Source organism: Trematomus bernacchii, unplaced genomic scaffold (genome assembly GCF_902827165.1).
Source record: "Trematomus bernacchii unplaced genomic scaffold, fTreBer1.1, whole genome shotgun sequence".
Classification (NCBI taxonomy): Eukaryota; Metazoa; Chordata; class Actinopteri; order Perciformes; family Nototheniidae; genus Trematomus; species Trematomus bernacchii.
In genome coordinates this window covers 9,600,269-9,627,609 of record NW_022987582.1, presented here as the reverse complement: position 1 = coordinate 9,627,609, position 27,341 = coordinate 9,600,269, and the positions used below count along the sequence as shown (strand labels likewise).

Genomic DNA, 27,341 nt, shown 5'->3' with positions numbered 1-27,341 from the left:
TTTTACTTCGGCTGTGAGTTTGTGTGTGCTCAGGATGAGTTTGGCTGTGTTTCGCTGTGTATCCTAAACAAGGAAACAACACCTCCACGGAGCTCAGCGCGATTCACAACGTCCCGACCAATCAGAGCACACTGTGCTCACAGGGAGGGTGGGGGCTGGAGCTATTGGAGCTACAACGAGCCGTTAAAGGCAGAGAGTGAAATTCAGTGAATACACGTAGTTTACAGAGATGCTGTATGAGAAACCAATGTGAGTTTGGAAAATTGCACAATATAAATCTATTCTACTAGACCTCAACAATGGAATTATGATCAGTGGAAATGGCCATGACATGGGCCCTTTAATAAATTGTGAAAATATTTTCTCCGATTAATTGATAGTAAGATTGATTTTGAGTGGAGACCAGAATTGGAGTTTAACTAATAATAATACATTTTAATTTACATATCTGAATTTTATGAATGTAACAATTGGTTTATTTCTGATTTTTGTACTTGTTAACACTGACTTTTTTCTGATGGTCAAGTGCCTAACAGACCCCATTGTTACGATTAGATTGAACATGTTTTAACTGCATTCATTCATAAATCCTTTGGTTATTTTCATTCACAAGCACATTTGTTTCCCCTAAGCTTTGAGCAGTTTGGCATGTATAGAATTTGCCTAACAATTGTCGGGAGAATCTGCAGCAAACCAGTTTTTACGTTTTGTGATCACATTACACATTACATTTGTGATCTAGGTCTATGAGGTGTCTTTCTGCTGGGACACATGAATGTATACAGGCTGTTTAGTGGAAGAAGATGTTTACCTGGAAATGAAAAACAGTTGAGCATCGTTTCAGCTTCTGTGTTTGTCTTTAGATAGAAAAGGCTATTATGTGCTTCTTTCCCTTTTTCTGAGAAAGTGAAGGGTTGATGTTATTGTTTGTTTGGAAGATTGGAGGCTGGAGAGACAGGCGTCCTATTAGATGTGATGTTGGCTCACAGTTTTGTGTTGTACAGCAGCTCTCACAGTGGAGGCCTGGCATCAGGTGCAATATGGCTCAGAGGTATTGGTGTCTGGCCATAAAATACTGTATCTGCTGGGAAGTGGCTAAAGCACCAGCAGCACGCAGACGCTGGGAAACAGAAATTACACTTGGCCATTCATACACAAAACTTCTGTTATTTCCTTGTGCAAGGGTGTGTGTGTTTGTGCACATGCCAACTGTGTTTCAGTGTGGCAGTGTATTTGATTTTAGCATTTATCACCTCAGTGGATGGCAATTTAAAACCACCAAATGGAATATTTCAGAGCCCTTTCCCAAATTGCAGTGACACACTCATGAGGTAATAGTCATTCTCTAGAAAGCCTCTTTTCTGTTTCTGTTGTATGGAGCCCATTTCCCACTCATCAGGCATGCAGACAAGCATATACTGTAGTGAGGGGCTGCGATTATGCACATTCTATCAGTATGAAATGTGAAGGTGCAGCACAGCCATGCAGATAAAATCCTTCTCTTTGGGGACATCAATTTAAGATTTCTGTCTACTAAGGTTGCTGTCCCGGCTCTTGCATTGTTGTATTCCTTGTTGTGCTGATGAAAAATTATTTTCTCTTCCCTCCATATTTTATGACTCTGGCTCAGAGTACAGCTTGTCATAGATCTAAGAGAAAAGCGCTTCGATTTCTAAAAACAAAATTGCCTCTAAATATAACTGCTTAAGCCGCAGCAGCTCTGATTTTGGGCAGACCCTGAAGATTCATGATGAAGGGAAGACAGCAAATATACAACAAAGGTTTTATTTATTTTCCCCCTTGCGCATTTCCGCGGATCAATGGTTAGTTTCAATGTTAACACACTCTATAATTTTAATTTCCTCTTCTTGTTCTGCACTTTTCATAATCAATACTAAGGGGAGTGTCTATGTATAACACTGCGGTTTGTCTTTGTTGCATTTACCAACGAGGTGTGGATACTTTGCAGCGAATGATGCCTCCCAGGATGTTTGTTGACCTTTGTTTTGCCTGCTGAGGGCTCTATCTTTCCAGTCAGTGCTCTGTAACCATGCCTCACTGATGGATATCTCTATATCGGCTGACTCACCTTTAAGGTCAGGTGCAAATCAATGCAGGTTTTTTTGTACTTAAACTTTGATTGCTAGGAGTGGTGCTGTTGCCTCCCCCTGTGTTTGTGATAGGCCATCATCATGAACAATGATGAAATGCCATCCCGGAAGAAAAGGTGTCCTTGACTAAGCATTCACTACAGTCAATCCTGAGGAAATGGAGTATCAAACAGAGAGAGGAAATAATACATGCCAAAAATAAATCAAGTAGAGGAGCTTGAAAGCGCATAGCTCAGTAGGCATGTGGATATTGGGTTTAGGATTTGTTTGAAGACAGATAGCGAGACGTATGAAGCGTGAAGGAAAACATTTCTCATGCATAGATACACTGGTGGCCAAAGTGGTGTTGAAAGCACGGCTCGTATCTCTTCGGAACTCTGATATTTTGCATTTCAGTTTTGTTTAAATATTCATGATTTATTGATTTGAACAAATTGCTGTGAATGTTTGTGTACAGCATGAGTGTTTGCATGAGGTCGTACAGTTCATTTTTTGCATTCTTTAATCGTTCGGACATAAAGGACATGTATGCAGAAGTATCTGAATGCTTTATTTTATTCCCACTTGAATTTCAGCAAATGTGTCTATAGTATATGACTCGAAGAAATAGATCTAATGGCAAATAATGCATGAAACCTCAGACAAAGACGATTCTAACATGGCACCTAATGAAAGTGAAAGTTAACATTCAAGATTATTTGGGGATTCTCGGGCTCTGCATAAGTCACCTATCTTAAAAAAGATGTATTAACTTGTGAGATAGCAAGCTTTGGTGAAAAGATCATAACGAATCATTAAAGGTAGGGTAGGTAAGTTTGAGAAACCGGCTCGAGATACACTTTTTGTTATATTCCATGGAATGCTCTTAACATCCCGATAGCAATGAATATCTTAAGTGCTTTGACAAAAAATACATAAAAAAATGTCATCTGTGGAAGCCGTAGTACTGTAATAAGTACGACCAATCATTTTAGCCGGCCCGGCTAAAATAACTGGATGGCCTACCTGCCTGTCAGCCTTCCATCTGTGTACAAACTTATCTCGTGCCCTCATTGGTCATGTGCGCGTTCGTGTGTGTTGGAGGAGCGGCTCTGTAAGGAAGTGGCAGATTTTCTCCGGTTGTGTATTTTCAAATTCTAGCGATCTCGAGCCGGTTTCTCAAACTTACCTACCCCACCTTTAAGTAAGCAAAGCTGTTCTAATACATAGAAACTTGAATCATACCATAGTGAAAGGTTCAGCTTTTCAGAGAAGAAGTGTTATTGGCCATGAAACATCTCATTATTGTGCCAGATGCTTAAGACTGAAGGAAGAAGTCAACTTCTGCTTTCTTTCTTTCTTTCTTTCTTTCTTTCTTTCTTTCTTTCTTTCTTTCTTTCTTTCTTTCTTTCTTGTAAAGGCTCCGTGGAAAACACATGCTCACAGAAACTATAACACTGGGGCTATAATTGTAAAGTAATATATATCCAAGTTTGATGACATTTTAGTGGCTCAGGTGATGGAGACTGCCATGGTGAGTCATATGGTGGCTCAGTGTCAGGCACTTCCTGTCTGCTTGTTGACATGTCCGCGAGCATGACAACCAACTCTACATTGTTCCAGATGGATGCGTAAAATGTTGCTTAAAAATGTTGTAAAAAAGTCACTACGACACTACAGCATCTCCCAAAGGCCTGATAAGAGCCCTGCAAATGACTTTCTCTGTGATTGTCAACACATTAGAATAATGTTTCAGACATATTACATAGGAGGCTCAGCCAGAACAAATAGTCCTTTGCAAGGTAATTCATCTATGGGGCTGCTTTTGGCAGATGGCCCTCATTCAGTGTTATCAACATTCTGTCTTTTGTTCTCAACCTTAATGCCTCCCAAAGACATATGCATGTTGCCCCATTAATGCGTTGATTTAACGCTGACAGGTGCCAAAAGGGGGCGCTACAACATTCATTTGTATGCCAGAATGTTGAATGCCATCAATCAGGGCACAAAAACGTTCATTTTTTAAATGACTTCGATTGCTTTAAGCACCAGACTTTTGTTCGATTAAAAAACTTTGTTGTGTTGTTAGAAAAAAAATTATTTGACATGCACTCAACCACATAAACTGTAGACAGTCAATAATAGACAGTCAATAAAAGACAAATACAGCAGAATAGACAGCAGATAAATTCAATACAGAATATAAAGCAAATGGAAAACAATACATTTCCCAAAACAGTTTCACTGCCAGGGCCTGAAAATACTTTTCTTTCCTACCAGTTAAATCTGCCCTGCAAGATCCTAAAGCAATTACCTGAAGGGAGCAGATCAAACTGTGAATGCTTATTTTCCAAGCCTGTTTAATCATGGTCTGTTAAAAATAGTCGATTGGGATGGGCAATCTTTCATACCCATCAGCAATAGCCCATTACCCAGTGGTCTGTTTGTCACTCATAATCATTCAGATGGCAGTAAATGACTCCTCCTCCTCTCTCCCTGCTGCCCATAATCATTTCTCTTTATGGCCCAACTACAAATCTCCATTAATGGTGGAGGAAAAGGTCTTGGCTGTTTACTTCTTTAAGGGACACCTATGCTTTCACACAATACCTGAAAAGCAAAATGTTTCTTTCTCGTTGCCTCCATATAGTAATTCCTGAAAAACGAATTTAGCCTGCAACAAAATCTAGTATCAATATCTTCTATAATGTGTTTTTTTCATTTTCAATCTTACTCGACATCCACAGTGTACAACAATAGTTCATTACCTGGTTGATTTGGCTCAAAACCTCTGTATAAACAGGGCAAATGAAAGAGAATCACATTCAGTAGACTGGTTTCACTCCTTGCATTTGTGAGAGGCTCTTCAAGGTCAAAAAACACAAATAAATATGCCTGTACTCACTCACACACGCAGGCTTGCATTCAATTCAGACTGACAAAGAGGCAACCGCCTTCAGAAATATCATCAGGGTGGGAGACAACAGATATTTTCCTGTCTGTGTTTTGCTCAGCAAGCATAGCAATCAGTTATAAGCATCAAAGGTGTGGTGCTGTGAAACCGTGGTATTTGTGTGTATATCCAAAGGCAAGGGGTAAATCTAACTATTTGAGGAACAGCTGGGACCCATCTTGAGCTGTCTGTCAGCCAACCTTGCTGCCTGCTGAGGCACGTTTTTTTCCCGACTCGTACGTTATGATACTGATTCATATTTCTGAACCGCATTGCCCCACTGTGCAATCACAGCATGTTGTTAATTTGGTTTCTCATCACAATTTATCGTTGGTATCGCAACGTGGCTCTAACACGGGGTCGGACCAAAACCCCAGGGAGTGCGTTTTAACAATTTAACTGATGATAAAGGTCGGACAGGCATCTAAGTAGTGACAGTGGATTTCAAGGAAGACATACTTTAGGCGTGAGACTTACATGTATGCAATCATCTACAAGGAAGCACATGTTGTTGTTCTGATTTGCTTTGAAGGAATAAGATGAACGATTACAACAATGTTCTTTTTATAGATGCAGCTTTTATGGAGATGTCAGTGCTTAACATATAACAAGCTCATGATTCATATCTCACAGATTGTAAAGGGGGATTTTAATTCATAATGGATAGCTTATCTGAAAAAAACGGGGGCTATGGATATGGATATGGATATGGATATGTGTGTGTGTGTGTGTGTGTGTGTGTGTGTGTGTGTGTGTGTGTGTGTGTGTGTGTGTGTGTGTGTGTGTGTGTGTGTGTTGTGGTGAGTGGTGAGTGGAGGGAGGGTGGCTGTGAATGTAAAAGAGTAGTGAAATTAAGAAAGGGTTACATAGATGCAGAGATTCTGGAGGATGAAAGTAATACATATGGATCTGTGAAGCAAAAAGAGGGAGAGAGGGAGAGAGAGGGACTGAAAAAGGAAAAATAATAAAAATAATATTGTGCGCATATTTTGTTATCTGTTCTGTCATCTTCAGGAAATCAGAACAATCAGCCTCACAGACATGGCTAGGCAGCTCACACAATCAGCCCTGCTCTGAACATAAGTCATCTAATTCCTGACAAACATTTAAATATTTAATTGCTGAAGTTTTTTTTAACTCTGGGCGATAAAAGAGAGCCTCAAATGAAAGCAGTAACACTTGACTTGCCATTTAAAGTGTCTGGGTCTAATTGCTACTGAGCCCCACACAGGGTTTAGGGGCTTCTCTCTGTGCTCTGCTGATATTTTTTTTTACCAGGATTGCTTTAGCGCCTTCAACGGTTAACTCACTTCTTAAAGATGGTGTGCTAACATTGACCTTGGTAAACTAAATTATAGTTTACTTGACGTTTGCTCATAGATATGTAGCAGCGATTATTTAAAACTGCAGATCCCTAGTTTTCCCATGGCTGTTTTATCCGTCCGACTCACACATTCATACATTTAAGAAAAGTGCTATTAGTAATTATTCAGTTTTAAAATGTAAAGGTTTATTCCAGTGATTTCATTTCCAGAAAAACTGAAAGGTCGCAATGGTTTGGGTCAGGTTCTAAAAGACTGGATCCTACATTTCCCACAATGCACCTGAAAACATATTTTCATTAGATCCTTCCTTCCTTCAAAATATCTTCATTTTTTTCAAATCCAACACCCCTAACTAGTCACACAAGTATTTCAGCGATAGAGCCTAAACAGAGAATACTCTGACAACAGCATCAGCTCTTTTTCAGACTGTATAGAACTTCCACCAGAGACATTAAAGAAGCTATAGTTTCCGGCTGAGAGGCACTCCTCGTAAAAGTTTGTTGCTGCCATTGTTACTGTTAGATATTTAGTACAATTGCATCATCCTATGGCCACGGCCAGGTTAAATTTAGTTTTAGAAAAATGTTTTTATAATTAAGCTCATGAAAATGGAAGAGGTGACTCTCCAGGATAAACAATAGACTGAAGCCGTGCATCAGTATTCAAATAGTGTGCTGTTATGCATTTCTGTCCTCATAATGATCTGATCCTCCAGCTTTTACTGAAGTGAATTAAGTCTAAACTGTTACTTTGGATTCAACTGCAGGTGGGCTCACTATCAGTAATGGACTATCTTTCTCAAACTTGTTTTTCAAGGCCATTTTAAAAGGCAGCGTGGGTGGGGATCATTCTGCAATGTCTTTTAGTGCTATTCATTAGCTATAACTTTTCTTTGAACTGTCTTACCTACACCCATTCAAACTATGAAATGCTTTAAGTTAGAAACACAAGGAAAACATAGCTGTATATGATAATATGTTGGTGGCTCTTTTAGTGATAGCTTTGTTAAAAGGAATGCAATGTGGATCAGATATCTCACAGGAAGACTCTATATTAGTTAATTTTATTCAAGAATGGGTGAAGCCTCAATGATCAAGGAACATAGAACCAGACAAAATCTAACCAAGTAAAAATAAATATACCAGTAACTTTTAGGTCAAAACACGCTGCCACATACCATTGGGTCAATTAAGAGGGCTGTCCTGCTACAGTAAATACGATATCCTTGAAAGCAGCAATAATGCATGTGTCAGGTTGGAGGTTGTCCATGTTGGATAATGTTGACCCTGTAGGTAGGCTATGTATCAATGCTGAAAATGTGCCCTGATTACTCTGGTCGCTCAATGGCAGTGGGAATAATTGCAATTCAGACATACCTTGGAAAGATCAACCCCTCCCCACACACAACATCATAAAACCTTATGGCCGTGATATATCCTTTATCTGTAACCGGATCTATAAGAAGGTCAGTACACTTGATCCCTGCTGCAGGAGACGGGAATTGGTCTCGGGGGTCAGTCATCTGGACAAGTGGTGGAGATATATATTGTCAGGGACTCTGGGTCAGGACCCCTATGAGGGTAATATCCTGTAGTTACTGCGAGAAGTAAAGATTGGGGAAAATTGTACCATACAATTATCATATTTGTCCAAACAGTGGTATTTTGGGGAGTACAGTAAATAGCTGCAGGGCTTTGTCCTAAAGTAATGAAACAGCTTGACATGAGGGGAATTCATTGTTGGTTTGTGTCAGAACATTGTGTTTGCTCAAATGTATAAAAGGCGTCCATATTATCAGAAACAAATAACTACTGTTTATCTAGTTAAAGGCAATTTCAGCTGCCAAGTGATCTGTGTCTGTATATGGCCAACACTATGCAAAACATCCTTTACCTACCGAGTGTGAAAAGCTAATTACACTAGGAGTAAATTGTAGGGGGGTAAACCATGCATCTTAATTAAGTTTGCATTTCATTAGACAAGGTGCAAGATAGCCTCAAATAAAATGGACCTTCTCTCTTGCAGTGTGTGGAATCATTGTCAGACGTTGTCAGTGTGGGTGTTGGAGTATACTTAATGTGGAAATGTGGAAAAAAAAGTTGTATTGTGTAAGAAAAGGCAAGCTGTAAATGTCTTTGCATGAGGGAGACAGATTATGTTTGTTTATGTGTTTGAGATACAGTTACTTAGCCGTGGAGCATTTGTTCATTTACATTTCTGTAACACCAAAAGGTTAGGCTGGCAATCAGATTATTGTAGTTTGAGAATGATAGTATAATGCTTAACCTAATATGTCGAGGATATTGATTTTTCAGCAAGCTAGTGCAGCAAGGTGCAAAGATATATGTTGTGTGGGCTGTGAAACAGAGTGTTAAGGGCTTGTGGCACCAAATTGGAAGACCTTGCTTGTTGCTATTCTCTAAGGGCTTTCTGACCCACTGCAAAGAAGTGGGCAGTAATAATACAGCACTAGCTTTTTGTGCAATATAACATTGAAAACATCATAGTCCCACATTTCTCTTCCATAATGACAGCTGTTTTTGTTACAGCCTATTGTTTTTTTTAATTAGAAATGGAACTGAAAACATAAATGGAAACACAAAACTTGGCTCTTGTTCAGCTAACAGCATCTGCCAGCTGGAAACATTGAGCATTTTTCAAATTATTTGTGGGAGAATTATTGCACCTGGAGTTTACAGGGTTCACACAGTTGTTACAATGAAAATGTTACATGGAATAGCATCTGTACAGACCTATTAAAAAGTTTTAAAGCCACTCTGTTTATTTATTGCTACTCGGATGTGTGCACCATTCAATATTAAGTACATTCTCTGTAAGGATTTCTACAATGTGCTTGTTTCCTTCCACATGTTGAAAAGCATGCATTTTATCACACACTCTCACTTGACATTTGATAATGACTGCATTTTTTTCTTTCCCCTTCCCCCCAGGTTTTATTCATACTTGTGGAGGCACTTTAAAAGGGAGGAATGGGACGATAGAAAGCCCCGGCTTTCCATATGGATATCCAAATGGAGCAAACTGTACCTGGGTGATTGTTGCTGAGGAGGGCAGCAGGATTCATATCGTTTTTCAATCTTTCGCTGTGGAGGAGGAATATGACTTTTTATCTTTGTATGACGGGCATCCACACCCGGCTAACTTCAGGACAAGGTAAGGAAGAGGCCCTGAAGGCACGCACCTTGAAGGCTGCGTTTAGTGGCAAGTAAAAGGGGGGGGAAGCCTTCAATGATCATCTCTGCTGAAAGGTTCATATAAAATGTACCCATGATAAAGACTGCTCATTATTGTCAGGCACGTCAGCAGTATTGTGTGTGGAGTGTAGTCCAACTGTGGACAGTTTCTGACATGGTTTGGGCAGAAATCAAATGCCCTTCTGAACTTCGGAAACTCATATTAGATTTTACATTTACCCTATTTTTTGTTTTGGTATCAAATGATCACAGGAGTTCTTGCACACTAACTTAAACATAATATACATATCATTAAAATGTATATTATGAGCAGCAATAGGAAAAACAAATACATGATTCTGTTCAAACAAAAAGTACAGTACAAAAAGTCCAGACCATGTCCTATGTGAAACACAATTTAAACAGCCCTGTGTTTATATTCAAAGCAACCCTTTAACCGGAAAGTTTTAAGCCTGCCATCATTAATTTCTGAATGAGCTAGCTAAATTGGCTTTAGTTATTAACAGGTCAGCTCAGTAGCTGCACTGCTTAACTGGAGGAGATACAGATTAAGAAAGTCAATAAAATCAAAACACTAAGACTTTTCTTTGGTAACATTGATCAGTGAACTGACAAACAACTGTTAACTGTGCTTTCTGCATTCAACTGGTCTATAAAGATTCTTCTATGGTTCTTTTATATAGTTCGATGTCCTCCTTTTTTTTCTCTAACAGGAAATGTGGCTCTCACTGTGTTTGATCATACAGGACGGTAAATTCCCTCTGTGGCTGCATACTGTTTAATGATCAAATTTAATAAATACACAATTTAGTGAGATGTCATTTTTGCTGTAAAAGCTCATCCTAATGAACTGATGTATAGGATATCTTTACTGATGCAGACACGATGCTGCTCATAATAGCCAGTGCATGTATCAATACAATACAGTATTGGAGGCGTTTGTATGAAGTGCATATTTAGATTAATAAATGATAATGTTTCTTATTAAACATACTTAAATCACCAACATGACCTCAATCAAACTCTCAAACATTAACAATTGGTGCAACTGTGCAGGCTGTAAGACATCAATTATTGACCACCCTTGTGGGAGAAATCCTTTAATATATAAATATTGAGTTGCTTGGCCATAAGGAGAACATATAATATGTGTGATTCAGAAAGAACCATTAACTGCCATATCTTTGGAAGTTTTTTCTCTATTTCCCCAAATGAAACACCTTTTAAAGTGTTTGGATTTCAAAGATAAATGCCAAAAAGGTTTCATATTTGTCTTGTCAAACCAAATTGCTTGAAATAAACCCCCTCTTTATAGATAATATGTTCTGTGTACTATGAGAAGATTATCTCGCGTCTGCGCTGATACACATGCCAGCTCTTAAACCTGTCAAAAGCTTTTTTTCTTTAAGGAAATCTTATAGTGTCTGATGATCCACTTGTATTCACAAGCATGCACTGTCACAGGTGAGTGTGGGGTCCAGCATTTTTCTCTGAAACAATCTAAAAGACAGTGCCAAAAGGAGATCTCCTGCCTCATTTATGTAACTCATAATCTGTAGAGAGGTGCAGAAAATCACATGCTTATACAACGGACGATGTATAGGGAGGAGGGGGTGAATAATAGAAGAGCTGAATCATTGTTGAAACTTTAGCAAATGAATCACTTTGGATACTTTTGTTACATAATGCTGCTTTCAAGGCTTATGATCTCACATAGTTTTGCCGCATATATTCTGCCTATGACTTTGCATATTGTTCTTTGGAAGAATGATTAAGTATGGTATTTAGCTTTATCTCCTTACAAGTGGAACAAATACCTTACATCAAGCCAAAACTCAAAATATGCATTGCCTCAACAGATGCTCAAAAATGGGTTATAAACGATAACAAACATTCTGTCGACGTTGCTTCATATGCTGAGATACATTTATGGCTGTTATGTAGCCTGTATTAAGAGTTTTCACAGAGCCAGATTTTTAAATCAGTGCAAATAATGATTTTAAAGATCAGAAACACTGTCAAACCTTAATGAAATGTTGTTAAAGATCCTCTTTAATCCGTGAAACAGCAGTGGTCAAAGGAGAGACATCCTCTCAATTGAACGAATCTTCTCAGTTTCCGATTATTCCTGAATGCAGCCAACATATTCCACACTCCCACTAACACATAAACGCAATCTGGTGATTAGACCGAGAGCAAAACACCTGTGACATACTGTAGATTCTACAGTATGTCACAGTGTAGAAGACGCGTGAAGAGGGATCTGTTCGCTGTTGTGTCTTTTTTTTAATTAACATTATTAGAACAATTGCTCAGTAGGTACTGTAAGAAAGTGTCCAGCTCTAGCTAGCGAACGGCTTTGCTAAAATATCACATGTTATGATATGTAAAAGCCAAGCGTCAAGTTTTCGTACATAGAATCATTGCTAATAGCGCACATTTAACTATGGACACGAAGAGCAACATGGCAGAAAGATAAGCAGTCCCGCTGCGTCTGTAAACTTGAGGTAAGTTGCTATAAGTGAGGGGAATTGTTAAATTAGTCCACTCTAAATGTGTTTAATGCTGCTAGGTATAAGCTAGCCAAAAAGCTAAAGTGTAGCTAATGTTATTTTTTCAAACGACTGCTTACTGTCACGATGTAATGGATTCACGTTATTTAACAGAGCCATAATTAATTAGGTTATTAGGTTCACCTGTGCCTTTCTGGATCTTACAAAGTCACAGTGGAGATGCTTATAGAGATTATATACATACATTTGAGTTTTTATTTTCAGTTTTTTTTCAATTGGCCGTATTAGTTATGTTAAAACAATTGAAATAATTGTTCAATATAGTACAACTCAAAACAATTAACATTACAACATTTTTGGATGAAGCTTTTTAATTTGGGGTTATGCTATTCAGGATGCATTTGTTGCCCTTTTATAAAACAGGTTGGTCATACTGTCATTTGTACATGAGCGTTTTGTTCCCATACTACATTTCCATTTGATCATGTTGTTGTGGGCAGTAGTTCTATCAGAAGTGCATGTAGCATGAGTTTGTCCGTTTTTTGTCTATATTGGGTTTTGGCAGGGGCTTTGATTAAGGTCTGCTGACATGCTTACTCATCCAATGGCATCTCTCAGATAAGGCTTATCTTATCTTGTTGTTTATCTCAATTACCAAACATTTATTACATTACATTACATTAGATTATAACAAACAACTGGTCCTGTGATTTAAACAAATATATTACTGGCTTATCCTAAGACATTAGTGTCGTGCTGGTATATGGATGGAAGGAAGTTTGGAAGGGCAAGAAACAGGAAACAATGATGCATGAAAAATCTAACTTGATTTGGAACAAGTTGTCCCTTGTTCGGCCTGTTTATTTATAATTACTTTAATTCATGTGCAAGATATTTTGACAATATAGGTGACTGTTCCGAAGGTTGTCTCATTGTACAGGGTCAGTTTAATTATTGGTGTTATTTCTTATTAATCTCTCTTATGACACAATCCGTGACATGGGAGAAGGGCATTGCTTGCCTTGAGTGATGCAGGTTTGGTTTTCAGCTAAATGCAGCAAGCACCTGCAGCAGCTATTCACCCAACCATTATACACTGCAAAACTGACCCATTATCAAAGCTTGTGAGGCATTAAGCTCAAGGCTGAAGGCTCAAGACAAAGCTCTATTATATTTATTATATAGAGTATACTTATATTATTGAAATGTCTTTACACAAAAATATCGGAGAATAATTCATTTAGAAATGTTCAAGATCTTGTTGTAATGTTGAAAAATATCTAGATGGAATGTAACACAGTAGGGCTGGGTTATGTTTTCCCCTGTATTCCTGATTGTAATATTTTTTGATATACCATAATATGAAACTTAAGAGACTCTCAAGCTGGTAATCAGTGCAATTAACTGCCTTCCATTGTTAGTATTACGACTAATCATGTGTAACACAAAATTACAATTACATGGAATAATTTGCAATTACATAATTAGGCCTATGTTGAATGACAGTACTTAGTGGACACAAGAAAATGGTGGTTCCATTTACTGCCTGCACCTGTAGAGATAACGTGCTCTCCATTTTTCAGCAGAAAGCTTTCAAGGTAAAGAGCACAACTGTTTACCTTAACTGTTTTGTCCCCATAATGCTGTCAGTAGTTTGCAGTATGATAAAGATTCTGGCCAAAATTAGGTTGTAGACACATTAAGTATGCCTTTTTTATTTCTCTCCAACTTTCGTCTTCTGGTACACAGAGGTTTTATTTACTTTTGTTAGTGCAAGCATCTGTGGTAGATAGAGGTAGAGGCTGAAATCATATAAGGGATTGTCTGTGCAGAGTCTTGATGATAATGTGTGAATCTTATGTGCAGGATGCTAATCTACCAATGTGTTATAATCAGACTGTAGTAATTCAATATATACACATTTTTAGGCTTAATATTATCTATATAAAACCCTGAGATAACTAGGCTATACAATGTTTGTTATGAAACACATGCAATCCAATATTAAAGGTTTATTAGGCTTCAACACGTCATGGTCATTATCAAGGTCCAAATTTGGTTATAGGTGGTCTTGAATTGAACTACTACAGGGGTACAGAATATTGGGGGTTGGAATCACCAGAAGCCAACCTATCATGATTCTTAAGTTATCATACAATCATATCTTCAACATTTTGTCATCTGCTTAGTATTGCATTAACATATAGTGTGATCTATTACCTTTTTCCTTCCATTGTTTTGAGGAAAACACCTGCCAGTTCTGCTGACTCAGCATTTGACCCAACCAGAAGAAAACACCATAAGCACCATATAGTAGACTGAAAAAGAAATAATTCCCAAAAAGCTTGACTTTCATAATTCTTTAACAGATCAAATATGCAAAAGAGAACAAAAGTGTTCCTTTATTGTTGCTTTCATTGCGTACAATAATATGATCAAAGGTTAGGGTAAGGGATATCAAGCAAACCCATTTCATGTACTTAAGTGTTACGTTTCTGGTTTTTGATGATTTTTGGTAATGGATTTACTACAGTTTCACCAGGAATAGCTCTGCCCTAATAGTTTTTAAAATAAAGATAAATTGTGCGTCTTTCTGTTGATACAATATTGGCACATCAAATATTGCAGTGCTTTGCACATTATAGATACCCCCACCCCCCCTTCAGAATATCAGAAACACAAAGCAGTCCAGTACAAGACCACCACCAACCAACTTCAATGCCTAAAGAGTAGATTTCATTATACACTATCGTTTGTATTGGATTTAATTAGAATGCACAGGTATTTCTAATAAAGTAGACAACAAGTGTAGTAGTCTAGTCTATTAGCTTTTTAGGGCCATTGTTGGTTTGCTGTGTCAAATAAAGGGTTAACAATCTGCAAAACAAGAAACCACTGATGATATTTCGCTGAGACTTTTCAAAATCCCATGTAACTAATCCTGCCATTCAGAGAGAAGGAGGAAAAGCACAACTAATTCTTGTTAGGAAACAAAAGCAAATGGCTGACAATTCTGATGGGTTTTTCCTGATCCGACCCAAACCTCTAAATAGCAACGTTGTCTTTTGTGCTTCAGTCACACTTTTGTTTTTTCCAAGTGGTGGATTTCCTAACAATGTGGCACTATGTTGTGTGGCGCCAGAAAATTATTATTCCATGACAGTCTTTGCTGTGCCTCTAGGGCCCTGAATAGACGCGAGCAGAATGCCTGCACTTACACAATTAATTCTCTCCAAACCAAGAATGACTGAGATGAAGGGGGGAAAAAGCTGCTTTATCTTGTGTTTTCTTACCTTTTTGTAAAACTTTGTGAAGAAATGCTGCAAACTTTCCCACTTTCTCTTACTGCAACATTTCCGTATTTTGAACAGTGTTTTCCATGTTTTTCCATTCCTTCTTTGAATGTATGTTGATGTGTTGTTCGCTCGGGTGTATCGTCAGCTGGAATAAATAGGAAGGTGAACACAATGACAGGCAATCCTTTTACCCTAGGGTAACTATAAATAGAAACCTTGATAGAGATTAAAGAGGCCTTTAATTTATTAACGCTTTTAATTAATTAAGGGAGAAATTCAGAAGGGAACACGACAAAAGTGTCAATACATTTTTAACATGAAAAAGAAACGACATCCTCATGATAGACCTGATTAGTATGTCTCCCCATTGATCTGTGTATTCTCTTTGCTCTGTGAAGTTTTCTTTCCCCATACCTCTGTCAGTGCTGCACTTACATTACGCACAATCCCTCGTGCTGGTTGAAGCGCTCATTATACTGATGAAATGAAATGCTGTGATGTGAGTAACAGTATTGTATTGAAGCCTTTGATTCCAGTGCTGCCCTGCACACAATAACTTGATTAAGGTGATCATTTTGCTTTTGTCATTATACAATTACAATGACAAGTGCATATTGAAAAGCATGTTGATACAGGCTTGGTTTTTGATTTGTTACATTTGTTTTTTTGGCTTTAGAGCGATGTTTTTTTGCCGCAGCAAATCCTTTATAAAGCCCCAGCTAAACTGAGATGTAACCGCTCTAACCACGCACCTGACATTGTTTGCTAATTAAAGTGACAGTCAGTTTGATACATGACTGTTAAATCTCAGACCTTCTAAAATTCTGACAGTCCCACTCATCGAACAAGTGGTGCCACTAGCGCCAAGTAGTGAGGTTTACAATTTCAGTTTTAACACAGACTGCAGTGCAGAAAAATTATGCACCTGGATATAGTCTTATCTGATACTAAAGAAGAACGTTTTATTTGTTGCGGTGACGGGATGAATAATGTAGATGAAATAATTAATAAATAATGTGACTTGTAAGTTGTAAGCCATTTTGACATCATATCTATCTTCAGTCACAAGCATAACATTATGACTCGTAAAGTAACTTTGTGAATCATTATAACTCTTTTATTAGTTTAAAATCCCTTTCCTAATTCCTGAAGGCAGATTGAGGTTTTCCTGAAGCAATGCAGAATAAATGGCTAACTAATGCTTCACTACTGTATTTATCTGATTTGCTTTGTCACTTCCAGCCTGGATAACTTCAATCAAATCAATCCTTATATTCACATATTCAGACCAATATACCAGAACCACAATGCAGACAGCAAAACAGTAGAGCAATAATTATCTTTTTGTCTGCACTTCTGTGCATTACTCCGCTTCTTTTTTATTGCAATGATTGGTCATAATTAATCCTAGTTTTGTTGTTTTGCATTTGACACCCTGGATATTAATATCAGCAGAATGACTTGTTGCAGATGCATGAAACTGTAACATGAAGTGGCCCACTAGACACAGCAAAGTATATTACCTTACTGACCATTAACCAGATATGTTACATTTCCCTTCAGAAATTCAAGACATTATGTATTTCATCTGAGAGACAAGAACCAAGGATGAATTAATTGAGAAGTTGATTTGACCTTTATTACTACAGTTATTAAAACTAAATGTCAGTGTCTGGAGCTGCTGTAATCAGTTTGGACATTTCAATGCAAAATAAGTATATTATTCATTCTCCAGCTTTTTTTTCACCTTGTTTTGAGCAGGTGGCCAGCAGCAAGGCCAGTATCCTGTGTGGGTAACATGCTTTGCTTTCCTCTGTTTCTTACAATAGACTAAAGGCAAGTGGTTTGCTTTAATTGTTGCTTACTAGTTAAGATCAATCAGAACACTTCAGGGCTCTACCCCTTTTTGTCTTTATTTTTTTCCCCCTTTCTTCTTTCCCAGGAGGCACAGAGGGGTTAAGAGCAGTGTAGCAACAAGTAGGGGATTGTGGAGGCAAACAAAGGGATAGAAAAAAGGCAAAGCAACACAATGGTAATCCTGCAAGACAGGAAAAGTTAAAGTAACAGTGAATCAGAGACATATCATGCGATTATAAAGTGAGAGAGAGCTAGTGTGACACAGAGAGCTAGTGGCGTAGGGAAAGACAGACGGAGGTAGAGAGACAGACAAATTCCCGCCTCTCTCTCTCTCTCTCTCGCTCTCCATGGCATGCCGCTACCATGACAAACTAATCAGATGGCGGGAATGCCTGACAGCTACCTTCAGGGCTGATGTAGTGTGTTCAGGTGGAAGGAAAGGCTGCTTCTGTCAGACAATCATTGGCACACACCGGCGTTCAGCTGCCACAGGTGTGGCTTTGATCCATAAACAGGGTCGCCATAGACACCTGGCGTCTCCTCACCCAAAGTGACATTTTCCTTTACCTTGTGGAGTCAAATAGATATTCAACACAATCGGTGTTTATCGGACTCACACTTTGTAGCACTGAGCATTTCTATCCGTGGAGCTGCTTAAAGTTTAATTTAATCATGTATTCTTTTCTGTATATGAGCGTTTCCATCATCTCATAAAAGTTTCCAACTCACTCATGCATAAAGGAAATTGTAATTACTGCTTGCTGTACCACTGTGAAGACTTTGTTTGAAACCAGCAATGGCTTTTGCATTGAGCTGGATACAACTGTAGATTAAATGCCAAAAGTGTCAGATTGCCAGATGCGTAATTTAAATCATCCTTGAGATTTAAAGTTGCAATGACACATTTATTGTAGAGGTTTCCCTGAGGTTATGGCAAGCAGAAATGCTGCCTTCAAGGACAGCCACTTAAGCCCCACCTGGGCCAGGTGCTCAAAGGGAGGAGATGACAGGGCATCCAGCACTAGGGGCAGGTCCCAAGCCGGAGCCCTCGGGGTGCTAGGGGGACGCTGCCGTAAAGCCCCTCTCAGGAAGAGGGACACCAACCTGTGGCGCCCCACTGTGGCGCCGTTGACTCCCACATGTCGGGCAGAGATAGCAGCCATATAGACCTTCAAAATGGAGTGAGAACGACCACTATCCAGAAGGGACTGCAGAAACTCTAAAATGGTGGCCACAGAGCAATGCTCCGGATTCTCGGCCTTACCCAAACACCAGTGGGAGAAGAACTTCCATTTGCACTAGTACTGTGCTCGAGTGGATGGTGCTCTGGCATTCAGGATAGTTTCCCTGACAGATGCCGTGAAAACGCTCAACAGTGGGTTTGGCCCCTCAGAGGCCAGGCCCAGAGCTGAAGGCGGTGAGGGTCGGGATGCCAGATCTGACCCCTGAGCTGTGACAGAAGGTCCTTCCTATCTGGGAGACACCATGGTGGGCTGCAGCAGAGACTGTGCAGCAGTGGGAACCAAACTCTCCCCGGCCAGATGGGGGCGACCAGAAGGACCCTGTGAAGCGTCTGCAATATCAGAGGCAGTGGCGGGAAGGCATACAGGAGACTGTCTGGCCAGTCGTGCGCCAGAGCGTCCTGCCCCATCGGGCTGGTCACCTCCGTCCAGGAGAACCAGAGGGGGCAGTGCCTCAATTCTTCCGAGGCGAAAAGGTCCACCTCGGCCCTGCCAAAAAGGCTCCAAATTGACTCCACCACCTCTGGATGAAGCCTCCACTCCCCCGGTGGAGGTTTGTGCCGAGAGAGGAAATCCGCAACCTGACTTCGGTCTCCTGGTAAAAAGGCTGCCCGCAGACTGGTCAGGCGGGGAGACGCCCAAGACAAGAGGTTCTGTGAAAGCTGGAGCAGCTGAACGGACCTGGTGCCCCCTTGGTGGTTGATATGGGCAACGGCGGACATGTTGTCCGAACGAACAAGCACATGCATGTCCGCCAGTTGGGGTAAAAAGTGCTTGAGTGCAAGCAGCACAGCCCGAAGCTCTAGCACGTTGATATGGTGCGCACCCTCCTGGGCGGACCACTGACCCTGAGCAGTTCTGCCCCGCCACACTGCATCCCACCCTGAGAGACATGCATCCATGGTGACAGTCTCCCGGCGGGATGGGATGGCGCCCATGGGCGCACCCATCAGAAGATAGGCCCTGTCCCCCCAGCGTGACAGAGAGTGGAGGCACCGCTGTGACACCCTTACTTCCCTGTGCCTGTGCCACTTGGCGTCCAAGTGGAAGCTGTTCAGCCACATCTGCATGGGGCGCAAAGACAGCAGGCCTAAGAGCACAATGGCTGAGGCAGCCAGAGGAACTGGATGTAAGGCACCATCTTGCCCAGCCTGAAGATGGGAAGAAGGTGGGAAATGTCATCCACACGACGAGGTGTCAGGTAGGCCCTCATGGTGACCGAATCTAGGACCATCCCCAGGTAAGTGACCTGTTGGGCAGGGTCCAGACAACTCTTCTCGGTGTTCACTCTCAGGCCCAACCGGGCTACGTGAGACAAGAGGAGCACCGTATCCTGGGCCACTTGAGGCCGGGATGGCACGCAGACCAGCCAGTCATCTAGATACGGCAGGACCTTCACACCCTGCGCCTGCAGGGGTGCGAGAGCTGCCGCCACAACCCTGGTGAACACCCTTGGAGAGAGGGAGAGACCAAAGGGAAGCACCCGGAACTGATAGTGTTGGCCCCGAAAGGCGAACCTCAGGAACTTCCGGTGATGGGATGCAATTGGCACGTGGAAGTAGGCGCCCCTCAAGTCCACGGTTAGTAGCTGATGCTGGGAAAAGCAACCGACGACCGGCCCCGGGGGCTTCAGGGCCTCGCCCCCCGGCCTCTGGAGCCCCTTGGGGGGTGCCGGTAAGGCGCTGACGTACGAGGCTGCCTAGAAGGCCGGCGATCAGGGGCCCGAAAGTCACTGGGAGGCGGTTGAGTGGGCCGCTGGGACCTCCGCAAACCACCACTGTAAGTTGGTGGCTGAGTGCGTCTGCTAGAGGGACCCCTGGGCCTGCTGGGAGTGGGCACAGGCCTATGAAGACCCGAGAACTGCTGCCTGGTCTGCCTAGCTTGGGCAGCACGCTCCAGTGCCTCCAGGGCAGCTGCCCCAAACAGCTCCCCTGGCTCGACTGGCACGCTACGGAGGACTCTCCTACATGTCTCCATTAGAGGAGACTGCGCCAGCCAAACCTGGCGGTGAGTCTGCACCAGTAAGTACATAACTCGCCCCAGTTCCCTAGTCATTAAAGCAAAGGCCTGCAGTGATGCATCACTGAGGCCCAGCAAAGGAGGCTCAGCCGGAGCCTGCCGCAGAGAGGTGGAGACGGCCAGCATTAAATGGGAGAGGGAGTTCCCGATACGACCCATGCACGCCGCTACGTCGTAGGCCTTACAGAGCAGTTCGTCTGTGACCCTGCACTGAGGCAGAGGGCACCTGGCATCAGGCCTTAGAGCCTCACCAGGAGCCAGAATCAGGGAGGCGATGGTGGGCTCAATGGGTGGCATGCGACCCAGCCCCACCCTCGCCGGATCCTGCATGGCAGCCAAGGTCCGGGCATCAGAGCCGGAGTGGGAGAGGGCCTTGGTGTCTCTCCAGCATGCATGGAGCTCCCTCAGGTACTCCTCTGAAGGAGGAACAGTGAGGGGGACAGTGGCAGGGTTACGCCTGAAGAAGGCGCTAGCCTGAGCCGGGTCGGCCTGCGGAACCGGAAGCTGTAAGTGTGCCAGGGCCGCACGAATAATGGCCACCATGGAGGCGTCCTCCGCGCCCTGCAGAGAACCCTGAGCAGAGGAGTGGGAAGCCTCCTCGGGAGTGAGCGGGGCCTCGTCGTCCACCTCTTCGTTGAAGAGGTTAGCCGAAGCCACTAGTGACATGACATTGTCATGTGGAGGTGCGGCAACCGAAGGAGGGGCAGGCGGCAAGCTAGCAGCCCCTATACCGGCCCCTGGCTGAAAGGCCAAGAGGAGCGTCTTCATCATGCCCATGTCGGCAGCTAACTGATCCACCTTAGAGGACAGCCTGTTTCTAGACCTCCTATTGGGGGGTGACCCCATAGCCATCGTTCCCTCGCGTCGCCGGGAACGGCTAAACTGCTCTGGAGGAAGATGTGACGAGGAGAGGTGTCCGTTGGCTGCTGCCAAACGCTCCACCTCTAGCTACTGTGAGCGCCCGAGGCATACAGCTACAGTTCATGTAGCTGTATGCCTCGGGCGCTCACTGAGACCCTCCCTCAAATGCTCGAGGCCAAGGCAAGAGGGGCAGCGGTCATGGCCGTCCTCGGTCTCAAGAGGAGCTATACAGGCGCTACATGAATGAGCCATTATGTAGGTGGCCAGATGCAGGGCAACCGGGAGCAGGTGCGAGGACACAGCCTTCACCAGCTACCTGCTGAACAGGAAGAGTAGAGCAATGCTCCTACTCGCCGAACACAACAAGGGATGTAAATGTCCTACACCCACGTTACCAGCAAAGGGAGCGGGAGCGAGAGCACTGCCTTCACCTAGCTGAAATAAAAAATAAAATAAAGAAGCTCAACAGGACAGCTTAGCCGGGCGGTTGCTGCTAACAATCAGGCAACCCGCTCACCAGGAGCAGGGGCGAAAACACTGCCTTCACTGGTTGAGATAATAACGAAGTTAAACGTAAACACAGGCTAAGACCAGAAACTGGCCTCTAAAGAAAAAACAGCACGGATAATCCTGTGGATAAGTGGCTGCTCAACAGGACACAGTTAGGCTGAGCCACGCTACTGCTAACTAGTTAACCGAGGAAACACAGCTAAACTGGAAACTCAAAAATGCTAATAATAGCTCGGCACAACGCCACGGTCAGAAACAATACAAAATAGCACAGCAAGGGCAACTCCTGGGAGAGGGAGCGGAAACGCTGCCGTCACCAAGAAAAAAGTTTAAGCAAAATAGCAAACAAGACAGCACGGGTAATCCCGGTTTATTCCGGCGTCAGCCAAGTGGCTGCGCGCCAGGACACGGTTAGGCTGAGCCACGCTACTGCTAACTAATTAAACAAGGAAACACAGCTAAAGCTGGAAACTCAAAATGCTAATGATAGCTTGGCACAATGCCACGGTCAGCAGAAGTACAAAATAGCACGGCAAGGGCAACTCCTGGGAGAGGGAGCGGAAACGCTGCCGTCACCAAAAAAGTTAAAGCCAAATAGTAAACAAGACAGAAATCAGGACAGCTTAGCTGGGAGAGGGAGCGGAAACACTGCCATCACCGACCAAGCCGACACCAACCTGTCCGTCAAAGTTTTCCGCGTAGCCGGCCACAGCTCCTGGGGGACGGGTAGCCCGTAGCCCCGACTGGAATAGTCGTGAAATTGCACGCAGCCGGCTGTATGCAGGGAAATCCTTAGATCTAACATTCCAACGAACACTTGTAGGTTACAAAAATGCAACCACGGTACTCTCGCGAAGCAAGAAGATGAAAAGGAACCGATCCGCTAATGACGCCGGCCTATGTAGCCGGTGTCACGTGGGTCACAGGTGACTTTGTTGTTATTAGGTGCTCGAACTGCGCATGCGTGCGATGGATATATCCAGTGCTAAAGCACCGCCTCTGGCGGTCAGTAGGGACGAAATAGAACTAGATTCGGCTTTTAGTGCATTTTACAACTTTAAGGGCTATAACATAGTTCATACTGGGTAGTTTATTTAGTTTAAAAAAAATTATCCGCTGATTTACAGACGTCTCTTTCCCAATGTTAGTCAATGGGAAAAAGTATTTCTGGGCCCAGTGACGTCACGGACTGATACGGAAATTGTAGTTCCGCCGTTTGGACACAACGAATATTTTCATCAGAGTCCGGCACACCTCCTGGGGGCTTGACTGAAACGAGAGCCGGTATAATTCCACGCGCGAAAACAAAATAAAAGTTGGAATACGTTCTTTTAGTGTCTTAAAAGTAGACTGAGGTATAGCAAGGAAATTTACTACAGCTGAGGCTTTGGAGCTGATTTTTCAAGGTGACGATGTCGATGAAAATTCAGACGAATCTGCTCAGCCATGTAGTGATGTGTCGGTCGCGAACGAGCCAATTATTTTGAACGGCTCTTTGGTACGAACAAGGGGAACCGAGTCGTACTTGGTGAGAGCCGTTCTTGTTATCGTTCAATCGTTGGTCCGCACTCACTGCCTGCCAAAATCCACTCGCCTTTTAAAAAGCTTGATTTTGTTCCCCAAACGTATTCTGTGAAGACCCGCCCCTACTCTGATTGTTAGGTTTCAGCACGAGGAGTTAGGTGGGGTGGGTCTTAACGGAATACGCGCGAGAGAGAAGTCATAACAACTGGTACGGGACAGATAGACGACGTGTTTTTCGGATGGAAAATTAGCCAAACGCGAAAACGCAGCAGCATTTGGATGCACTTCAACCAAAACCCAGGCAGTGTTAAAGCGCACCATTTGTAAAGGCAAAATATCCTTTAAAGCAGGGTCAACAAATAATCTCCATCGCCACTTAAACACACTACTAATATTAAGAGTTGCGTGAATTTCATTCAAGGCAAGGCAACTTTATTTACTTAACACATACAGAGGGTAAATTCAAAGTACATTCACTGACATGAATTACATGGATATGGCGCCACCTTGTGTCATGTTTACAATGCAGATTATTGACATTAAGTCTGGCAATGCAGTCAATCATTATCCTGGTGATTATTTCGCAGATAAACCTAGTAACCCGCCCCCTTTTTAAAAAAAAACGGCTCTTTTGAACGGCTCTTTTGAACGGCTCTTTGAAAGGAACGGAGCCATAAGATCCGGCTCCCTTCAAAGAGCCATAATTCCCATCACTACAGCCATGTGTGATTGTGGACAGGAACTGCCATGATATATATCATGTGTAGTCTTCAAAATTGGCAGGACAAAAAATGACAATTCCTGGCAAACAAACGCCCATGGACATTGCCCAAAAGAATGGGCATAACTGATGAACAGAATAAGTTCTGATACAATGATAATAAATGTGTGCAAATGTCTGTGTTGAATGTGTCTTTCAATGTTATGGTTAGCAGTTCTTTTTAATGAAATAAGTAAAAATTCAAGCTCGGTTTTTTATTTATTTTTTATTTATGGGCAAATATCCCCTATTATAGTGTATATAAGTCCCTAATGAGTGACACATATCATTAGCTGAGGTTGTGCTGATTTCTGGGATGTGTAAAACTTGATTATACTGCAAAGAAATTACAATTTATAAGGCAAAACACAAAAATATACAAAAATGGAAATGTCCTATGTGGGTCTCTGGGTCTTTATGAGTTTCAGTTTCATGGCTAAACTATTTTTATGGCATTTTATTCTCATTGCTTGTAATCATGGCAGATACTCTTTGATTTATTTCAGGTATACTGTTGTGACAATTGTAGGAGAGTAAAGAAAACGTACTCTGTACATGTGTGGTCTTAACACTGCATCTGTTTTCGCCCTCTCTGTCTCTAGCACATGTTGCCATAGCAGCACATCATTTTCCTTTCCCAGGGTTTCCCCACTGGTTTTTGTGTGACTATGGTGGGTGGCCCTTGGACCCTGTGGGGTGCATGCCCCTCCACAAGAAAAGTGTATACATGCATCAATTAAAGGTGGGGTAGGTAATTTTGGAGAAACCAGCTCGAGATCGCTAGAATTTGAAAATACACAACCGGAAAAAATCTACCACTTCCTTACAGAGCCCCTCCTCCAACACACACGAACGCGCACATGACCAATGAGGGCACGAGATAAGTTTGTGCACAGATGCAAGGCTGACAGGCAGGTGGGCCATCCAGTTATTTTAGCCGGGCCGGCTAAAATGATTGGTCGTACTTTTTACAGTACTACGGCTTCCACAGATGACATTTTTGTATGGATATTTTGTCAAAGCACTTAAGATATTCATTGCTATCGGGATGTTAAGAGCATTCCATGGAATATAACAAAAAGTGTATCTCGAGCCGGTTTCTCAAACTTACCTACCCCACCTTTAAGAAGTTAAGTCTATGAATCTTCGCCTACGTCGCCAGGCCTTAAAACAAAAAAATTGCCCAGTCACCAGTGTCTAGTGTTATATGAAACACTGCTATCATGTGACACAGAGCAAAGAGTTTGTTCAAGGTTTTTATGAATTGGCTAAACTAGTTCAGTGTTATTTTCCTGACATTTTAAGTAACCATATCTGGTCAAGGCATTTTAGTGTCATCTTGTACCTGCAATGCGCTCCTTGGTGGGTGGCATCAACCTTTTGTGTGAGTGTCTGCAGCTATACAGTTTTCACTGTAGTTTTTTTGTTCTGCTCAGCCACCAATTAACCCCCTCCATGAATCCCATGACTTGAGCTAATGAGGGCTAACTTTAAAGACGGCTTGGAACATCTGTTTCATTAAAAATAATTGTAAGTTAAACCATAAAAGTGACAATGTTAAAGTGCTACCTTTTTACTGTGCTTGCTGTTTTTGTTAAACACTCCAACAAAGACTTTTAGGGGATGCACAGGCTTGCCTCCACTTTTAATCTGACCATGTTGGCATGCAAATTCAGGGGGAATTCTCCTGTGACTGATTAAGTATCTAACAAGGTCGCATTTTAAGTTCTGTTTCCTCTTTTAAATGTATTCAAAATAGCATCATGTGGCAATTGACTTTTAGCAGCATCTTGGCATGCTGTGCAGTACCTGCAACAAAGGGTAATTATTTACTGCTAGGACCAGCACAGTTCACAGTGCTGTAATTGGAAACTATATTGAAGCTGTAAATACAGCACCCTCTTCCTTGCTGTCACAGGAGGAAGTTCTGTTTTTCCACACTCAAGCCACTACAGACATTATTCACCTTTTTGTCAAGTAGAGGTTCTGTCACACAAACAACCCTAAACTAGTAATGGAAAATAACAAGACAAAACTAGATGGCAGTAGAAAAAGGAGACATTCTGTCTTATGCAAACATTTTTTCCCATGCTCCACAGCCTGGATTACAGCAGTGGAAGGTCGATAGAACATCAGCAACGGTTCCTGAAGAATGGGCAGCAACACATCTTGTTTATGACCTCGTGAAAGTGAATGGATTTGTTTGGATCTGCACCTAATTTGAAATGCAGTAATGAAGCAGTGTGTTACAATCATAGACTGTATATATAAAGGTTACAATTCAACTGCCAGCACTCAAACCGCATCCAACAATGGGGAAGGTTTTAATCTCATAGTATGTCATTGGTGGACAAATTGCCAAACAATTGTCAGAGCAGATCTGTACACAAACTACGCACAAACTCACAAGTGGTGTTAAGTTAATGACTGTTCAAAGACGTCAAACCTAAGTTATAGTTATTTTTGTTTGCCATTTAATTTCATCATTGCGTTAAGTGCACACATATCTCAATACAAATGTATAAAAAAACTGTCTTGTTCGCTATCAAATTTAAATAGAAAGAATTCAGATGATGAAAAAACCCAGGTAGTGCTTTGGTTTCTGCCTCCAAACCTTTCAGCAGTGTTTTCTTTTAAGGATCATTACAATTGAGGAAAACCTGTGTGAAAACTAAGAAATGTTTTTACCACACACTGTATTTCTTCTAATTTAAGCAGGTTTTGTTGCACTGTCATCATTGACTTAATTCAAAATGGTTTTGCATTTAATTAGGCTCAAACTACAACTGCACAATGTCATTATATTATTAGCATATAAATGTGATTCCTGTCAATTTCAATCATGAATCCAGTAGTGAGTTGTCTTTTGTTTCTTATCTGCAGGTTAACAGGATTCACCATCCCTCCGCCTGTTACCAGTTCTGGCTCCATTTTTTCACTGAGGCTTACCAGTGATTTTGCAGTAAGCGCTCATGGATTTAAAGTTGTTTATGAAGGTAAGGAAAACATATTTTCTGCTCTATTACTTTTGTCGTTCATGATATCAATCCATTTGAATAAAAGGTTAAAGAAATGTCAGACAACGATGAGGATGGGTCTTTACTCAGAACAAAAATATATCTGAAGGAGAACTAGATACCATATATATTTTTATGAAAGGGAGGTGTGATCCCACTA

The 27,341-nt window shown here is 41.8% G+C and overlaps 1 protein-coding gene across 1 annotated transcript in view; it reads left to right on the top strand.

The window, feature by feature from the left end:
- Positions 1–247: 247 nt before the first annotated feature.
- Positions 248–27,341, top strand: part of LOC117480538 (CUB and sushi domain-containing protein 3-like) — a 217,382-nt gene continuing 190,288 nt past the window's right edge. The window contains 4 exon segments of the mRNA XM_034127877.1: positions 248–307; positions 8,793–8,823; positions 9,320–9,542; positions 27,048–27,160. Of these exon segments, the coding sequence (XP_033983768.1) occupies positions 248–307; positions 8,793–8,823; positions 9,320–9,542; positions 27,048–27,160 (427 nt within the window).